This window comes from Leptonychotes weddellii, chromosome 14 (genome assembly GCF_054177405.1).
Source record: "Leptonychotes weddellii isolate Sample4059 chromosome 14, ASM5417740v2, whole genome shotgun sequence".
NCBI lineage: Eukaryota > Metazoa > Chordata > Mammalia > Carnivora > Phocidae > Leptonychotes > Leptonychotes weddellii.
The window spans coordinates 73,431,990-73,453,575 of NC_138382.1; the positions used below are offsets into that span (position 1 = coordinate 73,431,990).

The following is a 21,586-nucleotide window of genomic DNA, read 5'->3' on the forward strand; positions in this document are numbered from 1 at the left end:
AGAGAATGAGATAGAGAGCATGAGAGGGGGAGGGTCAGAGAGAGAGGCAGACTCCCCGCTGAGCAGGGAGCCCGACGTGGGACTCGATCCAGGGACTCCAGGATCATGACCTGAGCCGAAGGCAGTCGCTTAACCAACTGAGCCACCCAGGCGCCCCCAGTTTTGCCTTTGAGAAGTTTGAAGGCATTTGATTCTTGATCCTTTAGTATGTCTCATTTCGTCCCCTCTGAAACTTCTACTCTGTCCTCAATATTCTGGACTTTCATAGTGATTTGCTGTGGTATATGTCCGTCCTTATCCATTGTGCTGGAAGAGGGTCAGAAAACTTTTTCTTTAAAAGGTCATGTAGTAAATACTTTGGTTTTTGTGGTTCATATACGATCTCTACCACATCTTCTTCCTTTATTCCCCGCCCCTTTAAAAGTGTAAAAGCCTTTCTTAGCTTAAGGTCTGTACAAAAACAGACTGCGGACTGAATTTGGCCCACAGGCCATAGTTTGCTGATCCCTGTACTAGACATTCAGTGGGCCTTTCCGTCTGGCAACGTATGCTGTTTACTTCTGGGAACATTTCAAAAATAATTTCACAGGGGCACCTGGGGTGGCTCAGTTGGTTAAGCATCCAACTCTTGGTTTCGGCTCAGGTTGTGATCTCAAGGTTGTGAGATGGAGCCCCAAGTTGGGCTCCATGCTCAGCGTGGAGTCTGCTGAAGATTCTCTCTCCCTCTCCGTCTGCCCCTCCCATCCCGCTCTCTCTCTCCCTTGACGATTTTATTTATTTATATGAGAGAGCAAGAGAGAGAGAGGGAGCACAAACAGCACAAACAGAGGCGGAGGGAGAGGGAGAAGCAGACTCCCTGCTGAGCAGGGAGCCTGATACCGGACTGGATCCCAGTACTCTGGGATCATGACCTGAGCTGAAGGCAGACGCTTTACCGACTGAGCCACCCAGCCACCCCAATAAATAAAATATTTAAAAAAAAAAAAAATTTCACAATGATTTCCTCTCCTGAGTTTTTTCTTTATGGAATTAGTACTATTTAGATGTTGAAGCTCTTAGGACTAGTCCTCTAATTTTCTTATCTTTTCAGTTATTTCTCTCTTTGACTCTTTGCTGTGTTTTCCAGATTTCCTCAACTTTATTTTCCAATCCTTCTATTTAATTTTAAATTTCTACTGTCATGTTCTTTAAAAATTTCTAATAGCTCATTTTAATTTTTTTGTAGCCTCCTATTCTTGTTTCATGAATGTGGTATCTTCCTTTATGTCTCTCTCTTTAAAAAAATATAAAAATAAAAAATTATCGCATAGTCTGTTTCCTCCAGGTTTTGTTGTTGTTTTGGTCTCTACTTTCCACGTAGGAACTTTCTTTAGATGGGTCTGGCTGCTTATGATGAGAGACTTAAACGCTGATTGGAGCTCTGGCCTTGTGGATGGGGCTGAAGAAGGTGGGCTGTTGTTGGGGAATCCCCAGTGTCAGTGTCTTTGGATTTTTCTTCCTGGGCTTGATTCCTGAGAGAAGTCTGTCTCCTGCTTGGGAGATAAAGGTCTGGCTACCAGAATTCTGGGAGCTGAATGGATGAAGAGGACCAGAGGTATGGAGGGTAGTTCTCAACAATCTGTACACATGGTCATTTAGTCCCTCTGTTTTCATTATTAGACTCAGGCCCCGAACTATGCCTTGGGTCTCACAGTCCAGGGACCTGCATACTCTACACTCTCTGGAGAGGAAACTTTCGGTGTTCTGCCATGCTGGGAGAAGGACAGTCACCCAGTGATGGGAGGTGATAGAAGGGATCTAGGATATAACTGTTTCCCAAATACCTTTCTACCAACATGCCTTATACTCCCCACACGCCCCCCCTCCCCCGCCCCACACACATTCTTTTAAGTTCCAGAGGTACCTGGTGCTTCCAGTTCTTGAAACTGTTGAGGATACTTTTATGTGCATTTGGTTGGTTTTCAGTGTTCCCTACTGCTGGCTTAGGATTCCACTTCAGATGGATTCGGCTTTCCTAGGCTTGCTAAGTCACTTACCACACATCTACTGTAGAAAGTAAGACTTTATCATTTATAAGAACTGCATTCTAGGAAGGAAGGAGGGGAGTGGCCAGCAGCCAGAAGCTGGGGACCACCACACCCTAGATTCTTAATATAACAAAATGACTGGCCCTTTTGGCCACTTTCCCCCCCGCCCCTTTCTTGCAGAGAGGACAAGAAACCAACTCTCTGTAGTAAACAGCAGCGTCTTTACTATAGGGTATGGAAGACTGGCTTGAGGAAAGCACCCAGCCTGCATATTCAGTAAAAGTTAGTGCAAACTCAGCTGCTTCTGGATTTTCAGTCTTCCCAGAGCTTCACCTTCTTCCCATGCTTGATCATGGGCTCAAATCCCTAGAGGATGTTTTCTTTTCCTGGTATATAATTGTAACCAGTTACATGGATTTGGGAAAAGGAAGCAGCCCTCCTGGAATTAGACCTTTTTATGTGTTGGGGGCTGGGAGTGGTGGTGGGGGGAGCATTTCCTCTTTCTGGAAGCTTCCCTGAGGCTTTTGTCTTCTGTCAGTTTGACATCTCTGCAATAGCTGAATTGTTGGTTCCAGAAGGAGCTTGAGCTTATGGCCTTGCCATGCTGTGTAAGATTAAATATTTTTTAGCATCTCAGACCTGATTAAATCTTAGAACAGAGCAAATTGGGCTGGTGAGAATCTTGGACTTGAAAATAAGATGATTCCTACTACCACTGTCACAGACAAGTCACTTATCTCTCTTGGGTTCATTTTCTTTATAAAATGGACTGGATCAGGGTTTCTCAGCCTTAGCACTATTGACGTTTTGGGCTGTAAGAGCCTGTGCATCGCAGGATGTTTGGCAGCATCCCTGGCCTCTCCCCACTAGATGCCCGTAGCATCCTCCAGTCGTGGTAATCAGAAATGCCTCCAGACATTGCCGCATGTCCTACCTGGGGGGGCATAATCACTCCCCCACTAAAAACCACCAGGCTAGGTCTTTTGTCTGCTCTGGGTTTCTGGAATTACATGAAACATCCCATTCTTTCTCCCTCTTTCCAAAGTACATTTTCTCTAATCCTTAGTACTTAAAGGGAGGAAAACTCCCACTTAAGTCAGGAAATGTGATTTGAAGCCATTAAATGCTACATCTACAAATTTAAGATACTGGCCACATCTTGTGTTCCTGCCAAGATCAAGCTAGATACCTGTTCTAGGTCCTTGCAGTTCAAGGAGGAATTACTGCAGGCATCATAGTCTGTACTAGGAGGAGGACGAGCTGTTTTTTTGTTTGTTTAAGATTTATTTATTTGAGAGAGAGAGAGGCAGGGAGGGGTAGAGGGAAAGAAATTTCAGCAGACTCCGTGCTCAGCATGGAGCCTGACGTGGGGCTCAATCTCATGACCCTGAGATCAGGACCTGAGCCAAAACCAAGAGTCGGACGCTTAACTGACTGTGCCACCCAGGTGCCCTGAGGACAAGCATTTTGCAGAAAAACAGATACAGGCTGGCAACCCAAATGGGACATTAACAGATGAGGTCTGCTGCTATTGGTGATGTATATGGGCAGTGTGTTTTCTTTCTTTCTTTCTTTCTTTCTTTCTTTCTTTCTTTCTTTCTTTCTTTCTTTCCTTCCTTCCTTCTTTCTTTCTTTCTTTCTCTTTCTTTCTTTCTTTCTCTCTCTCCCCCTCTTTCTTTCTCTTTCTCTCTTTCTTTCTTTCCTTCCTTCCTTTTCTTTAGCCAATGCAAAATGCTTCCCAAACAACTACATGATAGTATCACTATCTTGTATAAAAATGGCCCTCATTCTTGAGTCCTTTTAAAAATGTCTTATTCAACAATGCTTATGAGATAATAGTAGTGCTGTCTGTCCCAGAATATTTATCTCCATTTCACCATTTTGTGTCTTTGGTCTTTTTGTGCAAAACATTAATATAACTAAATAATATTTACTACTATAAGCTGTTGATTTTTTTTTTAAGATTTTATTTATTTATTTGACAGAGACACAGCAAGAGAGGGGACACAAGCAGGGGAAGGGGGAGAGGGAAAAGCAGGCTTCCTACTGAGCAGGGAGCCCAATGCGGGGCTCGATCCCAGGACCCTGGGATCATGACCTGAGCCAAAAGCAGATGCTTAACGACTGAGCCACCCAGGCGCCGCTTAAGAAGATAGAAATTGTTTCAGTTTCCATTTTTATTTTTATTTTATTTATTTATTTTTAAGATTTTATTTATTTATTTGACAGAGAGACACAGCGAGAGAGGGAACACAAGCAGGGAGAGTGGGAGAGGGAGAAGCAGGCTTCCCGCGGAGCAGGGAGACCGACACGGGGCTCAATCCCAGGACCCTGGGATCATGACCTGAGCCAAAGGCAGACGCTTAGCAACTGAGCCACCCAGGCGCCCCCTAAGTTTCCACTTTTTTTTTTAAAGATTTCTGGAGTTCCAGCTTTTTTTTTTTTTTTTTTTTTAGATTTTATTTATTTATTTGAGAGAGAGAGAATGAGAGACAGAGAGCATGAGAGGGAGGAGGGGCAGAGGGAGAAGCAGACTCCCTGCCGAGCAGGGAGCCCGATGTGGGACTCGATCCCGGGACTCCAGGATCATGACCTGAGCCGAAGGCAGTCGCCCAACCAACTGAGCCACCCAGGCGTCCCTAAGTTTCCACTTTTAATTGATTTTTCTATTTGTGTGTATTTGGTGATTTCACAGCTCCTTTAATCCAAGGGATATTATGTGGAAAGCAACCTTAGGAAGAAGAAAATTGCTTCTTTGGAGCTGTAGCTTTTTTAGACTGCATCTAAAGTGCTACCAGGAACTCCTGTTTCTAATCTCGTTTTGTCCTCACTTTGAGATTTCCTTTCTACTAATATAAAATTCCAGGGTCTGTGAGGCTTTGCTTTAGAGAGTAGCTCCTTAACCTTTTGGCTCTAAACCTTAGGAAGCGGAATGGGGAAAATTAGATGGGAAATGAGAATCTCCTGTAAAAGAGACAGTAAATAGTCCTCCCTGTAACTTCTTCTGGCATCTTTATGGGCCTGAGGTTAGGATTTGGTCTCTCGGACATCAGGCATTTATTTATCATGCTCTCACGATGGACTCTGAAAAACAAACTGAGGGATCTAGAGGGGAGGGGGGTGGGAGGATGGGTTAGCCTGGTGGTGGGTATTGAGGAGGGCACATTCTGCATGGAGCACTGGGTGTTATGCACAAACAATGAATCATGGAACACTTCATCTAAAACTAATGATGTAATGTATGGGGATTAACATAAGAATAAAAAAATTAAAAAATAATAAATAAATAAATAAATATTTATCATGCTCTCAGCAGCCCAAGTGTTGGATGTCATAACGTTGGGCATTTGAGTCTTATGTAATCTGTGGGTGTGCTTACAAGGGCAACGTAATCAAGTCATTGTTCACCAGTCTCTGAATGTTCTAAAGCTTGTGACAACTCCAACAATTGGCCACTCCCTTCCCTCCCACTCCCCACCACCCAAAAAGTAAACCTAAAAAAGAACATTCCCAGGTTAGGCAGTTGTCATTGAACAATTACAGGGAGCGGTACCTCGTCCTTGCCCTGTGGCTGACAATTTGTGATTTCTGTTTTGGTCTCTCACTTTTACAAAGTACAGTTCAGATACAAAATTATAATAAATTATAATTTTAGGTAACTGATGTTTTACAGGAGTGAGCCAGGGTACCTGTCTTTAGATGAAGACACTGTGAAATAATTCCATAATAACCAAAATGGCATTTGTTTTTTGAGTTTGAAATTTTCATCTAAAACTCTCTGATGACTTTTTTTTTTTTTTTTAAGATTTACTTAGAGAGAGAGAGGGAGGGAGCGTGCACATGCGAAAGGGGGAGGAGCAGAGGGAGAGGGAGAGAGACACTCCAAGCACACTGCATGCTGAGCGCAGAGCCTGATGTGGGGCTCAATCTCAAGACTCTGAGATCATGACCTGAGCAGAAACCAAGAGTCGGGGGTGCCTGGGTGGCTCGGTCGTTAAGCGTCTGCCTTCGGCTCAGGTCATGATCCCAGGGTCCTCCCACATCGGGCTCCCTGCTTGGCGGGAAGCCTGCTTCTCCCTCTCCCACTCCCCCTGCTTGTGTTCCTGCTCTCGCTATATCTCTCTCTGTCAAATAAATAAATAAATAAAATCTTTAATTAAAAAAAAAAAAAGAAACCAAGAGTCCGTCACCCAACCAACTGCACCATCCAGGTGCCCTTCTCTGATGTATATATATATGTACATATATATATATTTTAAGATTTTATTTATTTCAGACAGAGAGAGAGAGTGTGCACTAGCAGGGGGAGGAGCAGAGGGAGAGGAAGAAGCAGACTCCCCACAGAGCAGGGAGCCTGATGCGGGGCTCCATCCCAGGACCCTGGGATCATGACCTGCGCTGAAGGCAGCCACTTAACCCACTGAGCCACTCAGGCACCCCTGATAACTTTTTAAAAACAGCTTTCATGAGATATTATTCACACACCATACCATTCGCCCATTTAAAGTGTGCATTTCAATGGCTTTTAGTATATTCACAGAATTATGCATCCATTGTCACAGTCAAATTTAGGACACTTTCATTACCCCCAAAAGAAGTTCCATACTCCCTTTACATCATCCCCAACTCTTCTATTCCCCTTCCATCAGTAGTAGGAAACTACTGATAGATCTATGTTCTATATCTACGGATTTGCCAATTCTGGACATTTTGTATAAATGGAATTCACTGGATTTGTGGTCCTTTGTAACTGGCTTCTTTGACTTAGCATGTTTTAAAGATTCATCCATGTTGTAGCATGTATCAGTACTCCATTCCTTTTTATGGCTGAACATTCTGTAGTCTGGATATACCACATTTATTTGTCTGTTCATTGGGTGATGGACATTTGGGTTGTTTCTACTTTTTTGGCTATTATGAATAATGCTGCTATGAACATTTACGTGTAAGCTTTTGTGTGGACCTCTGTTTTCATTTATCTTGGGTATATACCTAGGAGTGGAATTGCTGGATCATATGGTAATTCTACTTGTAGCTGTTTAAGGAGCCACCAGACTGTTTTCCAAAGCGGCTACACCATTTTACATTCCCACTAGCAGTGCAGGAGGGTTCTGATGACTTTTAGTTCATGCTTCAGGTGTACTGTCTTGTTTCCCCAAATAGACTATAAGTTCCTTGAGGTCAAGAATTGATTTATACTTAAAACAATATATTCTCCATCCTATGGTTATGTGCATTTTATAGTGTAGGTGCTAGATACTTCACTTCTCTTGGTCTCAGTTTCCTTCTTTGTAAAATGGCAGTGGTTAGGGGCGCCTGGGTGGCTCAGTCGGTGAAGCATCTGCCTTCAGCTCAGGTCATGATCCCGGGGTCCTGGGATCGAGCCCCACATTAGGTTCCCTGCTAAATAGGAGCCTGCTTCTCCCTCTCCTCCTCGCTCGTGCTCTCTCTCGCTATCTATGTCTCTCTCTCTCAGATAAAGAAATAAAATATTTAAAAATAAAAATGGGAGTGATTATAATACTTAATCTTGGAGGGTCACAGTGAGATGATTCATGTAAAATGTATAAGACAAGGTATTCCAGATAGTAACTCTTCAATAAATGTTAGGCTATTGTGGGCACTTTTAAAAAATTAAGACTGAATTATTGATTGAGCTTTTTCTTTTTTTTTTAAGATTTTATTTATTTATTTGACAGAGAGAGACACAGTGAGAGAGGGAACATAAGCAGGGGGAGTGGGAGAGGGAGAAGCAGGCTTCCCGCGGAGCAGGGAGCCCGATGCAGGGCTCCATCCCAGGACCCCAGGATCATGACGTGAGCGGAAGGCAGACGTTTAACGACTGAGCCACCCAGGTGCCCCTGATTGAGCTTTTTCTTAAAAGGTTTTATTTTTACTTATTTGACAGAGAGAGAGAGAGAGAGCACAAGCACAAGCAGGGAGGGGGCAGAGGGAAAGGGAGAAGCAGGCTCCCCGCTAAGCAAGGAGCCTGATGCGGGGATCGTTCCCAGGACCCTGGGATCATGACCTGAGCCGAAGGCAGACATTTAACCAGCTGACCCACCCAGGTGCCCCTGATTGAGCTTTTTCTTTAATATGAGTTTTTGGAAGTATTTAGGCTAGGTTGTGATATCTCAGACACTGGTTAACAATTAATAGAGCAATGCTAAGATGGCAGAAACTTTGGAGTTGAGCATTTGTATTTGTATATTCACATAATACCCACACTCCTCACTGCATTGGAGTGAGGAGAGTTACGGGAAGAACATTTCTAGACCCTTCTGGCTTGCAAACTTGGGGCTAGCCAGAATAGCCATAGTTTACCTGTCATGTTCCTCAAGAATAAAGAGCTCTCTCTCCCCAGCAGTCCCTGTGAAAGGGTCCCTGAGACTGTTTTTTTTTTCTGGCAGTCATCTTTGAACTGGGAGTTCTGAATATTGGGGGGTGTCAGGAGAGTGGCGTCCCTGGGAGGGGGTGTGTAGGTGGTTGCAGTGAGCTACTGGGTGGAGTCACCTTACTCGGTCATGAGATACACTATGAACAGAACCGCTCATTTCACTCCCAGCAAGCACTGCTCAGTTATGCCACCCGGGGGTTCATTCATTCTACAGGCATTTGCTAGATCATTATTTTATGCCAGATGCCAGAGACAGGGTGGCAGTTGAGGGTACAGGGATGGGAGGGAGTTGTCATGTTTGAATGTGAATGAATGAGGCTTAGTATTCCAGGAGCAGAATACTATGTATGACTTGTGGAGTCCTCAGTAAGAAGTTACTGCTTTAAAGACAAGGTGAGACTCTGGGGCAACCTCTCAGAGCGCATCCTGAACCATTCTTTCTCTCACTGAGCTTGCTGGGTCTCCCCATAATTGCTTTGTCTTTATTCCTGGACTGTACTACTCTTGATCCTGACTTGAGGATTTTGCACCTGCTCTTCCTATGCCTGGAAAACTCTTGCCCCGAGAACGACAGTGTTGGTCCTCCTATCTCCTCCTCAGAGGACCTTCTCTCAAACCCCCGTCACATTCTTGTTGATTAACCTTTTTAATTTCCTTTGAGCACATATCACTCTCTAGAATGATCTTGTTTACTTCCTAGTGTTTATTGGCTGTCTCTGCCCTCCGTATTAGTTGTAAGCACCTTAAGAGCAGGACTCTTGTTTAGCTTGTTCATTGTGGTCTTTGCAATGTCGGGAAGGAGGTCTAACATATAGGGGTTCAATAAGTCATCACTGTTGAGTGGATGAAAGAATTTGCATGCAGAGAAACAAACTGGAAAACAGGAGATGTCACAAACTCCATGGAGAAACAATAAGAAACCAATTGAGGGCAACTGGATGGCTCAGTCGTTAAGTGTCTGCCTTTGGCTCAGGTCATGATTCCAGGGTCCTGGGATCAAGCCCTGCATTGGGCTCCCTGCTCGGCAGGAAGCCTGCTTCTCCCTCTCCCACTCCCCCTGCTTATGTTCCTGCTCTCACTATCTCTCTCTCTGTCAAATAAGTAAATAAAATCTTCAAAAAAAAAGGTAAGAAACCAATCGGAAATCTTTGGCTTCTTCCATCCTAGGGAGGTCAAATACCATTTGAAATAGATGATGATATTGATGGTGGTAACCAACAGTGTTAAGTACTGAACTAAGTGCTTTACACACATGAACTTATTTAATCCCCACAATAACTCTGTGGGGCCTGTGTGGTCATTCCCATTTTATAGATGGGAAAACTGACACAGATTTAATAACTTGCCCAAGGTCACAGCTGGTAAGTGGAGGATCTGGCTCCAAAACCCATCTGAATCACTTAGCTGTACTGTGTCAAGGTGATCATTGAAATGAAACAGAAAAGCACACCCAGCTTCAATTTCAGAGTCCAGTCCATGCTAGAGCCCAAGAGACAGTATGTGTAGTGGGAAGAACATTTGTATGGGGATCCAGAGACCCATTTCTGCTCACTCTAGAGTGACCATTTAGTGGCCTTGCATACTCCAGAAGGCTCTGTTTTGCAAGGGGTATTTCAATCCCAAAATGAGGGACCTAGACTCTGGTCTTAAATGGTCTCTAAGATTCTTTCCAACATAAGGGTTCTTCAGCACCAAAGAAGGAGAATCATGGAAAGTTACTTAACCTCCCCAGGCCTCAGCCAAGGAGCCATGAGTGTATGTGCATATATTCCCGAATACACTTGTATATGCATAGAAAAGGACCTGTAAGGGTGCCCACTTGTCTGTGGTGGTTTCCCCTGAAGAGTGGGAGTAAGGAGGAAAATTTCATTTTGTATTTATACATCTATTTGAATTTTTCAACAAAAATGTGCTACTTCTATATTATGAAGAACTATGTAAAGGCAAAACGGTAAATGATTTGTAGCTAGGTTACCAGTAGTCTGTATAAATAGGTATTTCTAAGGGAAGATCCTTTTTTTTTAAAAAAAGATTGTATTTATTTGAGAGAGAGACGTGTGCGTGCGAGCACAAGCAGGGGGAGAGTCAGGGAGAGAGAAAGGGAGGATCGGACCCATCGCTGAGCGGGGAGCCCGATGCAGGGGCTCGATCCCGGGCCCCTGGGATAATGACCTGAGCTGAAGGCAGCCGCTTAACCAACTGAGCCACCCAGGCGCCCCTCTAAGGGAAGATCTTGACAGGACTTGGAAGTCTTGTTTTCAAGTATTTGAACCATTTTCTCATGTGTTGTTTAGCCCTTAACTCATTCCACCTGGGAGGTGCCGTTGTTTAGCAAGGAGACTCTCCAGCCCAGAGCAAGACAAAGAGATGTGGTTGCCATCTTCAGGTATTTGAAGTGCTGCCAGGGAAAGAGGAATAGACTTCTTGTTGCTTAAAGGCAGAATTGCCAGTGGCAGGTAGAGTCGAGAGGGGTGCAGTCCCAGCCCAGTATGCAGTGGTAAGCAGCGGAGCTGTCTTCCTGGAATCTGGTTCTGGTTGCCCCGTAAACGTCCTGCTGGTTCTTCTGTGTTTATTTTGTATCTGCCACCTTCATAAGGGTTTTAATGTGATTCCCATGATTGCCACAGGCAGATATTCTGCATCCTCCTTACTAATTTTATACGTCATTTTGTTTTCTTGTCTAAGCGAATTTGCAGAATGTTAAGTAATAGCAATTTAAAAATATAGTCCTGTGTGTCTGTGTTGGGCCCCCACTTGTGCTTCCGTTTTAATGCATCTCTTCCTAGATAAACAAAGGTCTCTTTGTCTCCTCAGAAGGGGTAGAAGGAATCTTCTGTTCAATTTTATATGTACATTTAAGATTTATATTGTATACATTGACACATTCGTGCTGTTATTCCAAAAACATATTACATGTGTGTTGGGGGGTCAGAGAAGCTTTGAGGTTTTGGGTGAAATACCTGTAGAGATTGTTATCTAATATTCTTATGATTATTTAAAAACTGTATTTTGAATATGTATTTCTTCTTAGTAGGTTTTTACATTTTATTAAAAATCTTGATTGGTGGAAGCGATGTGTCATAATTTTCATAAGGAAGTAATTCCTTGTCTGTATGAATAACATAGTTTATAGTGACATCACAAAAGGTGCCTTTTGTGGAATGCCAGGCAGTGACTAAGCATTGTATTTTATTAATCTTTATAACAGGTCATTAGAGTATTAGAATTTTAATTTTGCAGATAAGAAAACTGAAGCTTAAACATTTTATTTTTTTTAAAAGATTTTATTTATTTGAGAAAGAGAAAGAGACCATGAGCCGGGGCAGAAGCAAAGGGAGACGGAGAAGCAGACTCTCCACTGAGCAGGGAGCCTGATGCGGGGCTCCATCCCAGGACCCTGGGATCATGACCTGAGCCGAAGGCAGCTGCTTAACCAACTGAGCCACCCAGGCGCCCCGAGCTTAAAGCATTTTAAACTTGCCCAAGTTCACATAGTCAGCAAATGCCTGAACCTGGATTTTCCTTGATCTGTCTAACTTGAGTGCTTCCCATGATTTTTTTTTTTTTTTAATCATGAGGGGTCGGGGTGACCTTTGCTTGACTAACTACCCTTATATTCAAGAGGGTGTCTTTTAGAAGAACTCCCCACTATTTTTTTTTAAGATTTTTTATTTATTCACGAGAGAGAGAGAGGCAGAGGGAGAAGCAGGCTCCCCAAGGAGCAGGGAGCCCCATGCGGGGCTCGATCCCAGGAACCTGGGATCATGACCTGAGCTGAAGGCAGATGCCCAACCATCTGAGCCACCCAGGCACCCGAAGAACTCCCCACTATTAAGCCAGAACGACTCTGGAAGTTCCCTGTACTCTGAATTGGTAAAGAGGAGGGCATTTGTGGCCTGAGTTTAGACTCCCCTAAATCTGTTTGTAGAACGGAGGCACTTCTTCCTATCTGGTGGCACGGGATTCCTGGTGTATCTGACCGGGGCAGAGCATTAGCATATTTGAATCCCTCACTTAAGGGGGGATTTTAAGGACTTTAGTGATGCTCACATTTCTCCCAAGCTTCCAGCCCATCTAATATTAGTCATGCTATTTCAGACGTTTTGGTGTGCCATGGGCTTAGGTGTCCTGATACACGTCACTGCGAAAGGCTTCCCAAGGGGGGACGGGTTTGCAGCTATCCCTAGAGCCTGTCCTTTAGGACTCCACTTAGTATATTGGGTGCATGTGAAGATGTCCCGGATAATCTTAGCTACGTGCTATTTTTCTCAGGGCGTGGGAAGGATTTGTTGAGTTTGGGAGTCACCCAGGACCTAGCGCATGTGGCTGAGAAGGAACCTTCTTGTTTACCCCTTGTCCATGAGGGAAGCAGAGTCCACCAGGGCTTTGGTCCTCGTGATTATGGAGAAGTTGAAGCTGCCCTGGTGTCTTCTGTTCTATCTATATAGACTAGCTGGGCGGTAGAATGGACGTTTTGGCTGTTTATACACACGGTTTGGTGTGCAGAAATAAGACTGCTGGTTGAGGGCACCTGGGTGGCTCAGTTGGTTAAGCGATTGCCTTCGGCTCAGGTCATGATCCTGGAGTCCCAGGATCGAGTCCCACATTGGGCTGCCTGCTCAGCAGGGGGTCTGCTTCTCCCTCTGACCCTCTTCCCTCTTGTGCTCTCTGTCTCTCATTCTCTCTCTCAAATAAATAAATAAAATCTTTAAAAAAAAAAAAAAAAAAAAAAAGACTGCTGGTTGGACCGGCCTCAGAAGACTTTGTTTCTTTCCACACAAAGAGGACTTACAAGAGAGATGAAATGTGATTGCCAGGGATTATTTGTGGCGAAGTAGCCCAAGCTACTTGATTCTTAATGCAAATAGGGCTCTAATCCTTGTTTCCTTTTCGGTATTGGATTAGAAAAATGTAGGGCAGCATTGGAATTGGCTGTTAACAATAGCCACGACAAATATATCTCCTGAGAATTTTGGAATGGGAGTACCTAGGAAGGAAGGATTGAAGTCCAAATTTTTACCTCCAGCTGAGGTCGTTCTTCCAAGCTCCAGAGCTACTTCCAGCTACCAGCTCTCCATCTCCCCTCAGATGTCTCTCAGCCATCTCAATCTTTAATTAAAAAAACAAACAAAAAACCTCTTGGTATTTTCTTACAAGTCAGTTCTTCCTTTAAATCTTTTCTCTATGTATCTCCAAATGTCTTTGCATCAATTTCTTTGCTTGAGCCAAAAACCCAGGAGTTATCTGTCTCTTCCCCACCCCCCAGGCCCCCACATCCAATTCAGCAGCTAACCCTGTTGGTTTTACTTCCAAAATATGTTTCAAATCCATCCACTTCTCACCATGACCCGTGCCACCAATCATGCTGATTTTTTTTTTTTTCTGATGGCAAAGGCCTCCTAGCTCTACACCCTGCTTCTGTTCTCATCCCCTCCAATCTCCCCTCTACAGCACGTCAGATTACGTCCCTGCCTTCAGTGGCGTTCCAGTGCCCTTCAGATAAAATCAAGGCCCTAAACGATCTGGCCTCCAATCTCAGCTTACAGTGATCTCCAGTTCCAAGAAGATGTCCAACTCTTTTTCCAGCCCAAGCCTTTATGCCTACTCCTTCTCCTTTCCAGCCTTTGCATGGCTGGCATCTTCCTTATGAGGTTCACTTCCTCAGAGAGGCCTTGGCTGGTCCTCCCTTTCGGGTAGCTGTCCACACCTTTTTTTTTCTTTCCTCTATCATAGCCTTTGTTTATTCACCTTGGAGAGCACTTATGAGAAGCTGAGATTGCACTTGATTCAACATCTGCTCCCTCCACCAGGCTGTAAGCTCTGTGGGAGCTGTGCCATATCTTCTATGTTTCATTCCTGGTGCCTGGTCCACTGACTGGTAAACAGTGGTTACTCAGTAAATGTTATCGAATGAGAGAGTGGATGAATGAATAGATATGTTACATATCATTATTTCTAATGAGTACATTGTATTCCATTATATTAACAAAACCTAACTGACTTAAGCACTGCCCTATCATTGGATATATCTGTTCCCAATTTTTCACCACTGAAATATGGGAAGTCATCTAAATGGCTATTAGGGAAATTGTTGACTAAACTAGGGACTATTATGTGGCATTTAAAACCAGGAAGCGTTTTTATTAATATGAAAATGATCTTATTCATGAAAAAAAAGCATAATAAAAATTATATATACAGCATGATCTTAACTGTAGAGTTACATGGAAAAAGCTAGCAGGAAATAAACTAAAATGTTAATTATGTACTTGAAGTTGGCAGGATTACAGGTGATTTTTTTAAAATTTTTTTTTTATGTACACAAGTAGTACATGGTATTTTCTTCTTTATACTTTTTTCTGTTTTCCATGCTTACTGAAGCATGTGTTTTTTTTCTAATCAAGTAAAAAGTTCTTAAAGATTTTTTTAAAAAAGATTTTATATATTTGTTTGACAGGGAGAGCACACAAGCAGGGGGTAGTGGCAGAGGGAGAGGGAGAAGCAGGCTCAGCAGGGAGCCTGACACAGGACTGGATCCCAGGACCCCGGGATCCTGACCTGAGCTGAAGGCAGACGGTTAACTGACTGAGCCACCCAGGTGCCCCAGGTTCTTAAAGATATTAAGAAACTTTCATGACAGGGCGCCTGGGTGGCTCAGTTGGTTAAGTGACTGCCTTCGGCTCAAGTCATGATCCTGGAGTCCCAGGATCGAGTCCCGCATCGGGCTCCCTGCTCAGCAGGGAGTCTGCTTCTCCCTCTGACCCTCCTCCCTCTCATGCTCTCTGTCTCTCATTCTCTCTCTCTCAAATAAATAAATAAAATCTTAAAAAAAAAAAAAAGAAACTTTCATGACATATCAGATTATTGAACATGATCAAAAGCAGAATCAGAAATATGCTCTAGAGAATGACCTAAATGTTTGAAACACACTTGCTGGTGGCAACTGCTCACCTTTGAGTCCTTCCAGACCTTTGTATTACCTGGATTTAGAAAGAGTGGCAAAAGTTTTATTTCCTGTGAAGACTTCATGGCTGGGTAGCCCTGTGTGTGATGTGGAATTTCTAGGATCTGTGGCTTAACAAAATGGTGATTTTGGTTGGGAGCATCCCACAGCTGTGCTCAGGGTTAGAAAGACATCACAACTGCCCTTCACATCTGTTTTTGGAGCTTGAGGGGGCTCATGTGGCCTGGTATTGTCATAGTCTCTTACCCACTTAATTTAAGGCAGCGGTTCTCAAAAATCCGAGATCCCACGGGGAGTCCCTGAGCAAAACTGTCTTTATAATAAGACTAAGATATTATTTGCCTTCTTCACTCTTATTCTCTCACAAGTGCACACTAGAGTTTTCTAGATGCTATATGATTCATAACAGATTGCAGAAGCAGATAGGAGAACCCCATCTGCTGTCTTTTATGAAGCCAAAGAGAGTTGCAGAAATGTTTTTTAAAGATTTTATTTATTTATTTGAGAGAGAGAGAATGAGAGACAGAGAGCACGAGAGGGAAGAGGGTCAGAGGGAGAAGCAGACCCCCTGCTGAGCAGGGAGCCCGATGCGGGACTCGATCCTGGGACTCCAGGATCATGACCTGAGCTGAAGGCAGTCGCTTAACCAACTGAGCCACCCAGGCGCCCCGCAGAAATGTTTTTTAAAAAAGCCAATATTCTCACTAAAAATTGTTTTATTGTAGAAAATATAATTACATTTAATTAAAATGCTATTTATGTTAACATATAATGAGTTTCTTGTTTGTATGTATGTATTTATTTATTTATAAAGTAAGCTCTATGCCCAGTGTGAGGCTAGAACTCATGACCCAGAGATCAAGAGTCAGCATGCTCTACTGACTGAGCTAGCCAGGCACCCCTCTTTTTTTTTTTTTTTTAAAGATTTTATTTATTTATTTGTCAGAGAGAGAGAACACAAGCAGGGGGAGCGGCAGGCAGAGGGAGAAGCAGACTCCCTGCAGAGCAAGGAGCCGGATGCGGAACTCGATCCCAGGACCCTGGGATCATGACCTGAGCTGAGGGCAGATGCTTAACCGACTGAGCCACCCAGGCATCCCTGGGCACCCCTCTTGTTATTTTTTTTTTCACCTTTTTTTTTTTTTTTTAAAGACTCAAGGCTCAAGACCTGAGCTGAGATCAAAAGTCAGACACTTAACCCCCACTGAACCATCCAGGCACCCCTCCTCTTGTTACTTTAAGTGAATTAATGATTACTTAAAAAATTTCTCAGTTTAGGGGTGCCTGGGTGGCTCAGTCGTTAAGCGTCTGCCTTCGGCTCAGGTCATGATCCCAAGGTTCTGGGATCGAGCCCCGCATCGGGCTCCCTGCTCCGCGGGAAGCCTGCTTCTCCCTCTCCCACTCCCCCTGCTTGTGTTCCCTCTCTCGCTGTGTCTCTCTCTGTCAAATAAATAAAATCTTTAAAAAAAATTTTTTTCTCAGTTTAATTTTTTAAAGATTTATTTATTTGAGAGAGAGACAGAGAGAACATGAGCAGGGGGAGGGGCAGAGGGAGACAAGCAGACTCCCCGTTGAGTGGAGAGCCTGACATGGGGCTCGATCCCAGGACCCTGAGATCTTGACCCGAGCCAAAATCATGAGTCAGATGCTTAACCAACTGAGCCACCCAGGTGCCCTTAAGATTTTATTTTTAAGTAAACTCTATACCCAGCGTGGGGCTTGAACTCCCAACCCCTGAGATCAAGAGTTGCACACTCCACTAACTGAGCCAGCCTGGTGCCCCTCTCAGTTTAATTTCTACTGTGGTAAATATCAATAGATATTTACCCACTTAACATTCTTTGGAGTCCTCAATTTTTAAGAGTGTAAAGAAGTCCTGAGACCAAAAAGTTTGAGAACCACCAAATTAAAGGAACAGGAAGAGGAGCACCTGGCTGGCTCAGTCAGTAGAGCGTGTGATTCTTGATCTTAGGGTCATGAGTTCAAGCCCCAAGTTGGGCCTTGAGCTTACTTAAAAAAAATAAAATAAAATAAAAAATAAAGGAAGTAGAAAAGTTTGTGGTAATTTGATTATGGCTCAGTAAGCAGATTGGTTGAATTGTATGACAGAGAAAACAAAGCCTGTGGGGGGAAATGACCTAGTCTAATATAATAAGCAGGTGTTGAAAGTCGTTAACATTGCATTAAACTTTCCTCCCTCCTTCCCTTCCTCCCTTTCTTCCTTCCCTTCTTCCTTCCTTTCTTTTTTTCTCTCTCCTTTTTAGAGATCATGCATGATGTGATAAAGAAGGTAAAGAAGAAGGGGGAATGGAAGGTAAGTAGAGCACAATTAATGGTCTTAACAGGTGAGTTCATGTGGAAAATATAAGAATGGTGAAAATATAAGAAAATAGAGTTGGAGGAAAATGGTGAAAATATAAGAAAATAGAGTTGGAATAAATAGGAAATCAAGACTTTTGCTGTGTCCAGAGAGTACAAAATAAAAGGTAATCTCTTCTGCCTCATTTTATGCAGTCCTGGTGAAGAAATCTCTTGGTCATAAAGCTTCTCTTAAAGATCATCTGGTAGGACAATTTAGCAGTGGAACTCTTTTATTCAAACAAAATATTGCCTGGAACCTCTTCTATGAAGTGGAAGAAGGTGAAATTATTCTGCTTGCTATGGGAGAGAAGGAAGTCCCTCTGGTGACCTGAAAGCATCTCCAGTTTGGAAAGCCCTCGTCTGGCCCAGCCCTATGTATCTGTGACTATATACGACAAAAGAAGGAAGCTTGTTTATTCATAGAGCATTGAGAGCAATGCTGGACGCAAGTCCTTAAGCCAGTCAGATTGATTGTGTCCTCACTTACCAGAGTGGGTGATTCAAGTGGGAAAGCGTGCTGTCCTCCACTCAGAAAGTCACTTCGTTGTCTGGAGCCAGGAAAACACGCTGTTTTACTTGAACTTCCCCATGTGTCATTGGAGGGTTTGTACCAATCGTTCTTGCCCCTAAGTTGTCCCACAGTCAAGAGCCCACATATTTTCAAGTTCACTTGGTCCAGGAACAACAGAGCTGCATGGTACAGAAGGGTTTTGGTCTCCGCCTCAGCCTTGTGTGCTTCTGTTTTAGCCAGCACGTCCATCCTCCTTTTATCTGGGTCTTCCTCTTTCTCTCTTACTCTTCCCATCAGTAATAGACTTGGGGACTTATCAATTTTATTTTTTAACGGAGACTTTTTTTTTTTAAGATTTTATTTATTTATTTGACAGAGAGAGAGCACAAGAAGGGGGAGCAGCAGAGGGAGAGGGAGAAGCAGGCTCTCTGCTGAGCAGGGAGCCCGATACAGGGCTCGATCCCAGGACCCTGGGATCATGACCTGAGCCGAAGGCAGTTGCTTAACCAACTGAGCCACCCAGGTGCCCAGGGACTTGTGAATTTTAAACTAATCTTGAGGAAATTGCCTCATAAAATGAAAACAAATTGGTTCTTAGAGCTTTCTGGTCCCCAGTGCGTCTAGCTCCTGTTACCTTGGTTTATGTCATTAAAGAGGAGGAGAAATAGCCTTGTTTTAGCCAATGGCTTCTTCTCTCCACTGTGGGCTGAATGGAGATAGGAGTGGTTAGCTGAAGAATTGAGGGTCTGGGGCTTTTAGACCAGGACTGGCGTGTTCTTGTTCTTCCAGTCTGGACGGAGGTAGAGAATGCTCCCAGACAACACATGTGCAGGTACATCCTCATGGTGTTGGCAGCAAAGTCCTCATCTTCCATGCCATATGTGTGGCACGAGTGTTCATTCTCCTTGTTAAAAAAAAAAAAAAAAAAGCTTATGCTCTGAAAAAATAATTTCCAGTATGGTTTTCTCTGAGTGTGGGTGCTGTAGATGATTTTTTTTCTTTTCTTTTTTTTGCCTTTTTTATGAGTAGTCATTTTCTTCATCATGGAAAAACTTTAATTTTTTAAGCTTATAAAATTAAATCAGCAAGAACAAACTCTTAACTCCTAGAAGGTTAGGTTTGGGTGTGGCATGGGAGAGAAAAGCTAGCATGTATGTTAGCAAACTTCTGGCCCATAAGAAGTATTTATAACTTAATATTCTATTTTTCTGGAGCACTTTTTGAAGTCTGACACAGTAAGCTGATGAGAGAATCATAGCAAATCCCATGCAAGCCGTAAGCTGTTCTTTTTGCTTCCAGGTGCTGGTGGTCGATCAGCTGAGCATGAGGATGCTGTCTTCCTGCTGTAAGATGACAGACATCATGACCGAGGGGATAACAAGTGAGCGCAGCTCTCTCTCCGCCCTTGAGTGAAACTCAGGCCTCCTCTTTCTGGCGAGCTTTCCCCCTCCCTATTCATTATTATCTCACTTGATTTCACATTCTTCCAACAACCCGGGTGGTAAGGCTGTAAGTTCTTGAGAGAGACCCAAGGCTTTCTTGTTTATCGCTAAATCCCTAGCACCAAATACAGTACTGGACGATCATTAAATATCTGGTAAAGGTGCCGAAAAGCAGGTTAAATCAAGGGGAAGAAGGCAGGCCACCAATAGAAACAGTGCACAAAAGACCTGAACGGCAACTTAACAAAGAAGAGATCCAAATAGCCAAGAAATCCATGAAACATTGCCCACCTACGTTAGTTGGTTAAAACCAGAATGAGATCTTGCTATACACTCATCAGATTGGAATATTTAAATTCTGTTAATGCCAAGTGACAGATAGGATGTAGAAAAATGGGAACTCCTATATGACAGAGTGTCCATTAGTATGGTTACTTTGAACAACACTGGCAGTGTCTGATAGAGTTGAAGGTGTGTGTGTCCTGCAAGCCAGACGGTTAGACGTGTGTCCTAGACAATCTCAGGCATGTGTGCCCAGAATGCACATGCAGGGATGTTCACGGAGCATTGTTTAAATAAATCATGGTATAGTCACATAGCAGAATACTATAGACAACGAAAATGAACGAACTCTGGCTATTCACAAGCACATGGGTAGATCTGATACACATAATGTTGAGCAAAAGAAACAAGATACAAAAGAATACTTACAGTGTGCTTTCATTTATATAAAGTTCAAAACTAGGCAGAACTAAGCTATGCTATTGTGAAATGCAGGTGTACGTGGTAAAACCATGAAGAGAAGTGATCTCATTCAAGTCAGGACAGTGGTTCTCTCTGGAGGGAGGGGAGTGAGGGTATGGCAAGTGCACTTCTATTAGTCCTGGCCAGTTCTGTTTCCTAACTGGGGAGGCACTTACGCAGGTGTTTACTTTGTAATTATTTGTATGTTTATGTGTTATTCACTCTTTGGACTGTGTGTTATAATTTCACAACAAATAGGCTTTTTAAAAAAGTTAAGTCACCTGCTCAAGGTCACTGGCCAGTGTCTCACACCTGAGACTAGGACTCAGACCTCTGGCTCCTGTCCTTGAGCTCTTATTCACATTTGTGTGTAGCTCTTGTGTTACTCAGGGGCTCCTTTCAAGAGGGATCCTGTATTTTAATCTTTGGAATAGTATTCTCTTCTGAGTTATCTCAGAAGATTGAAAAGCAATACCTTCTGAGCTATTGTTTCAAACAAGGAAGTTAACCTTTGTTTTTCCTCTGAAAAAAAATGTTGGGTGGAACACACCTGTTGCAATTTACTTCCTAATTTTTTTCCCCTGGAGACTTCATATGATGTGTGGCTTGCAGACTATTGCTGGTCTTTATCAAAATTACTACCAAACCACAACTATGGGAGGAAGAACTAGGAGGGTTGAGATTTCATTAAGCTAAATTAATTTAATTCAACGGTTTGTCCTTTATTCTAAGATTATGTCTTTCCTATTATTTGGTGTTAAAGTGTTTTTAAATTGTGAAATTATGGTGATAATATATCATGGATTTTCTTATTAAATTCTATGTGAAATATATACATATGAATATATATGTAATAATTTGGGGGTATAATCACACCTTGGATGTGAGTCCTTCATTTTTACTTTAAATTTTTTTTTAAGATTTTATTTATTTGACAGAGAGCGAGCGAGCACAAGCAGGGAGAGTGGGAGAGGGAGAAGAGGCTCCCCACCTAGCAGGGAGCCCTATGTGGGGCTCGATCTCAGGACCCTGGGATCATGACCTGAGCCGAAGGCAGTCGCCCAACTGACTGAGCCACCCAGGTGCCCCAAGTCCTTCATTTCTAAAAACACTTTTCCAAATCCAGTGTATCTGTCACCA

General features: G+C 43.2%; 1 protein-coding gene across 3 annotated transcripts in view; it reads left to right on the forward strand.

The window, feature by feature from the left end:
- STXBP1 (syntaxin binding protein 1) overlaps nt 1–21,586 on the forward strand; it is a 55,669-nt gene that overhangs the window by 1,259 nt on the left and 32,824 nt on the right. For all 3 annotated transcript variants that reach the window (XM_031018525.2, XM_006747644.3, XM_031018526.2), the window contains exons 2-3: nt 17,653–17,702; nt 19,560–19,641. In XM_031018525.2, the coding sequence (XP_030874385.1) occupies nt 17,653–17,702; nt 19,560–19,641 (132 nt within the window). The remainder of the gene's footprint in view (nt 1–17,652; nt 17,703–19,559; nt 19,642–21,586) is intronic.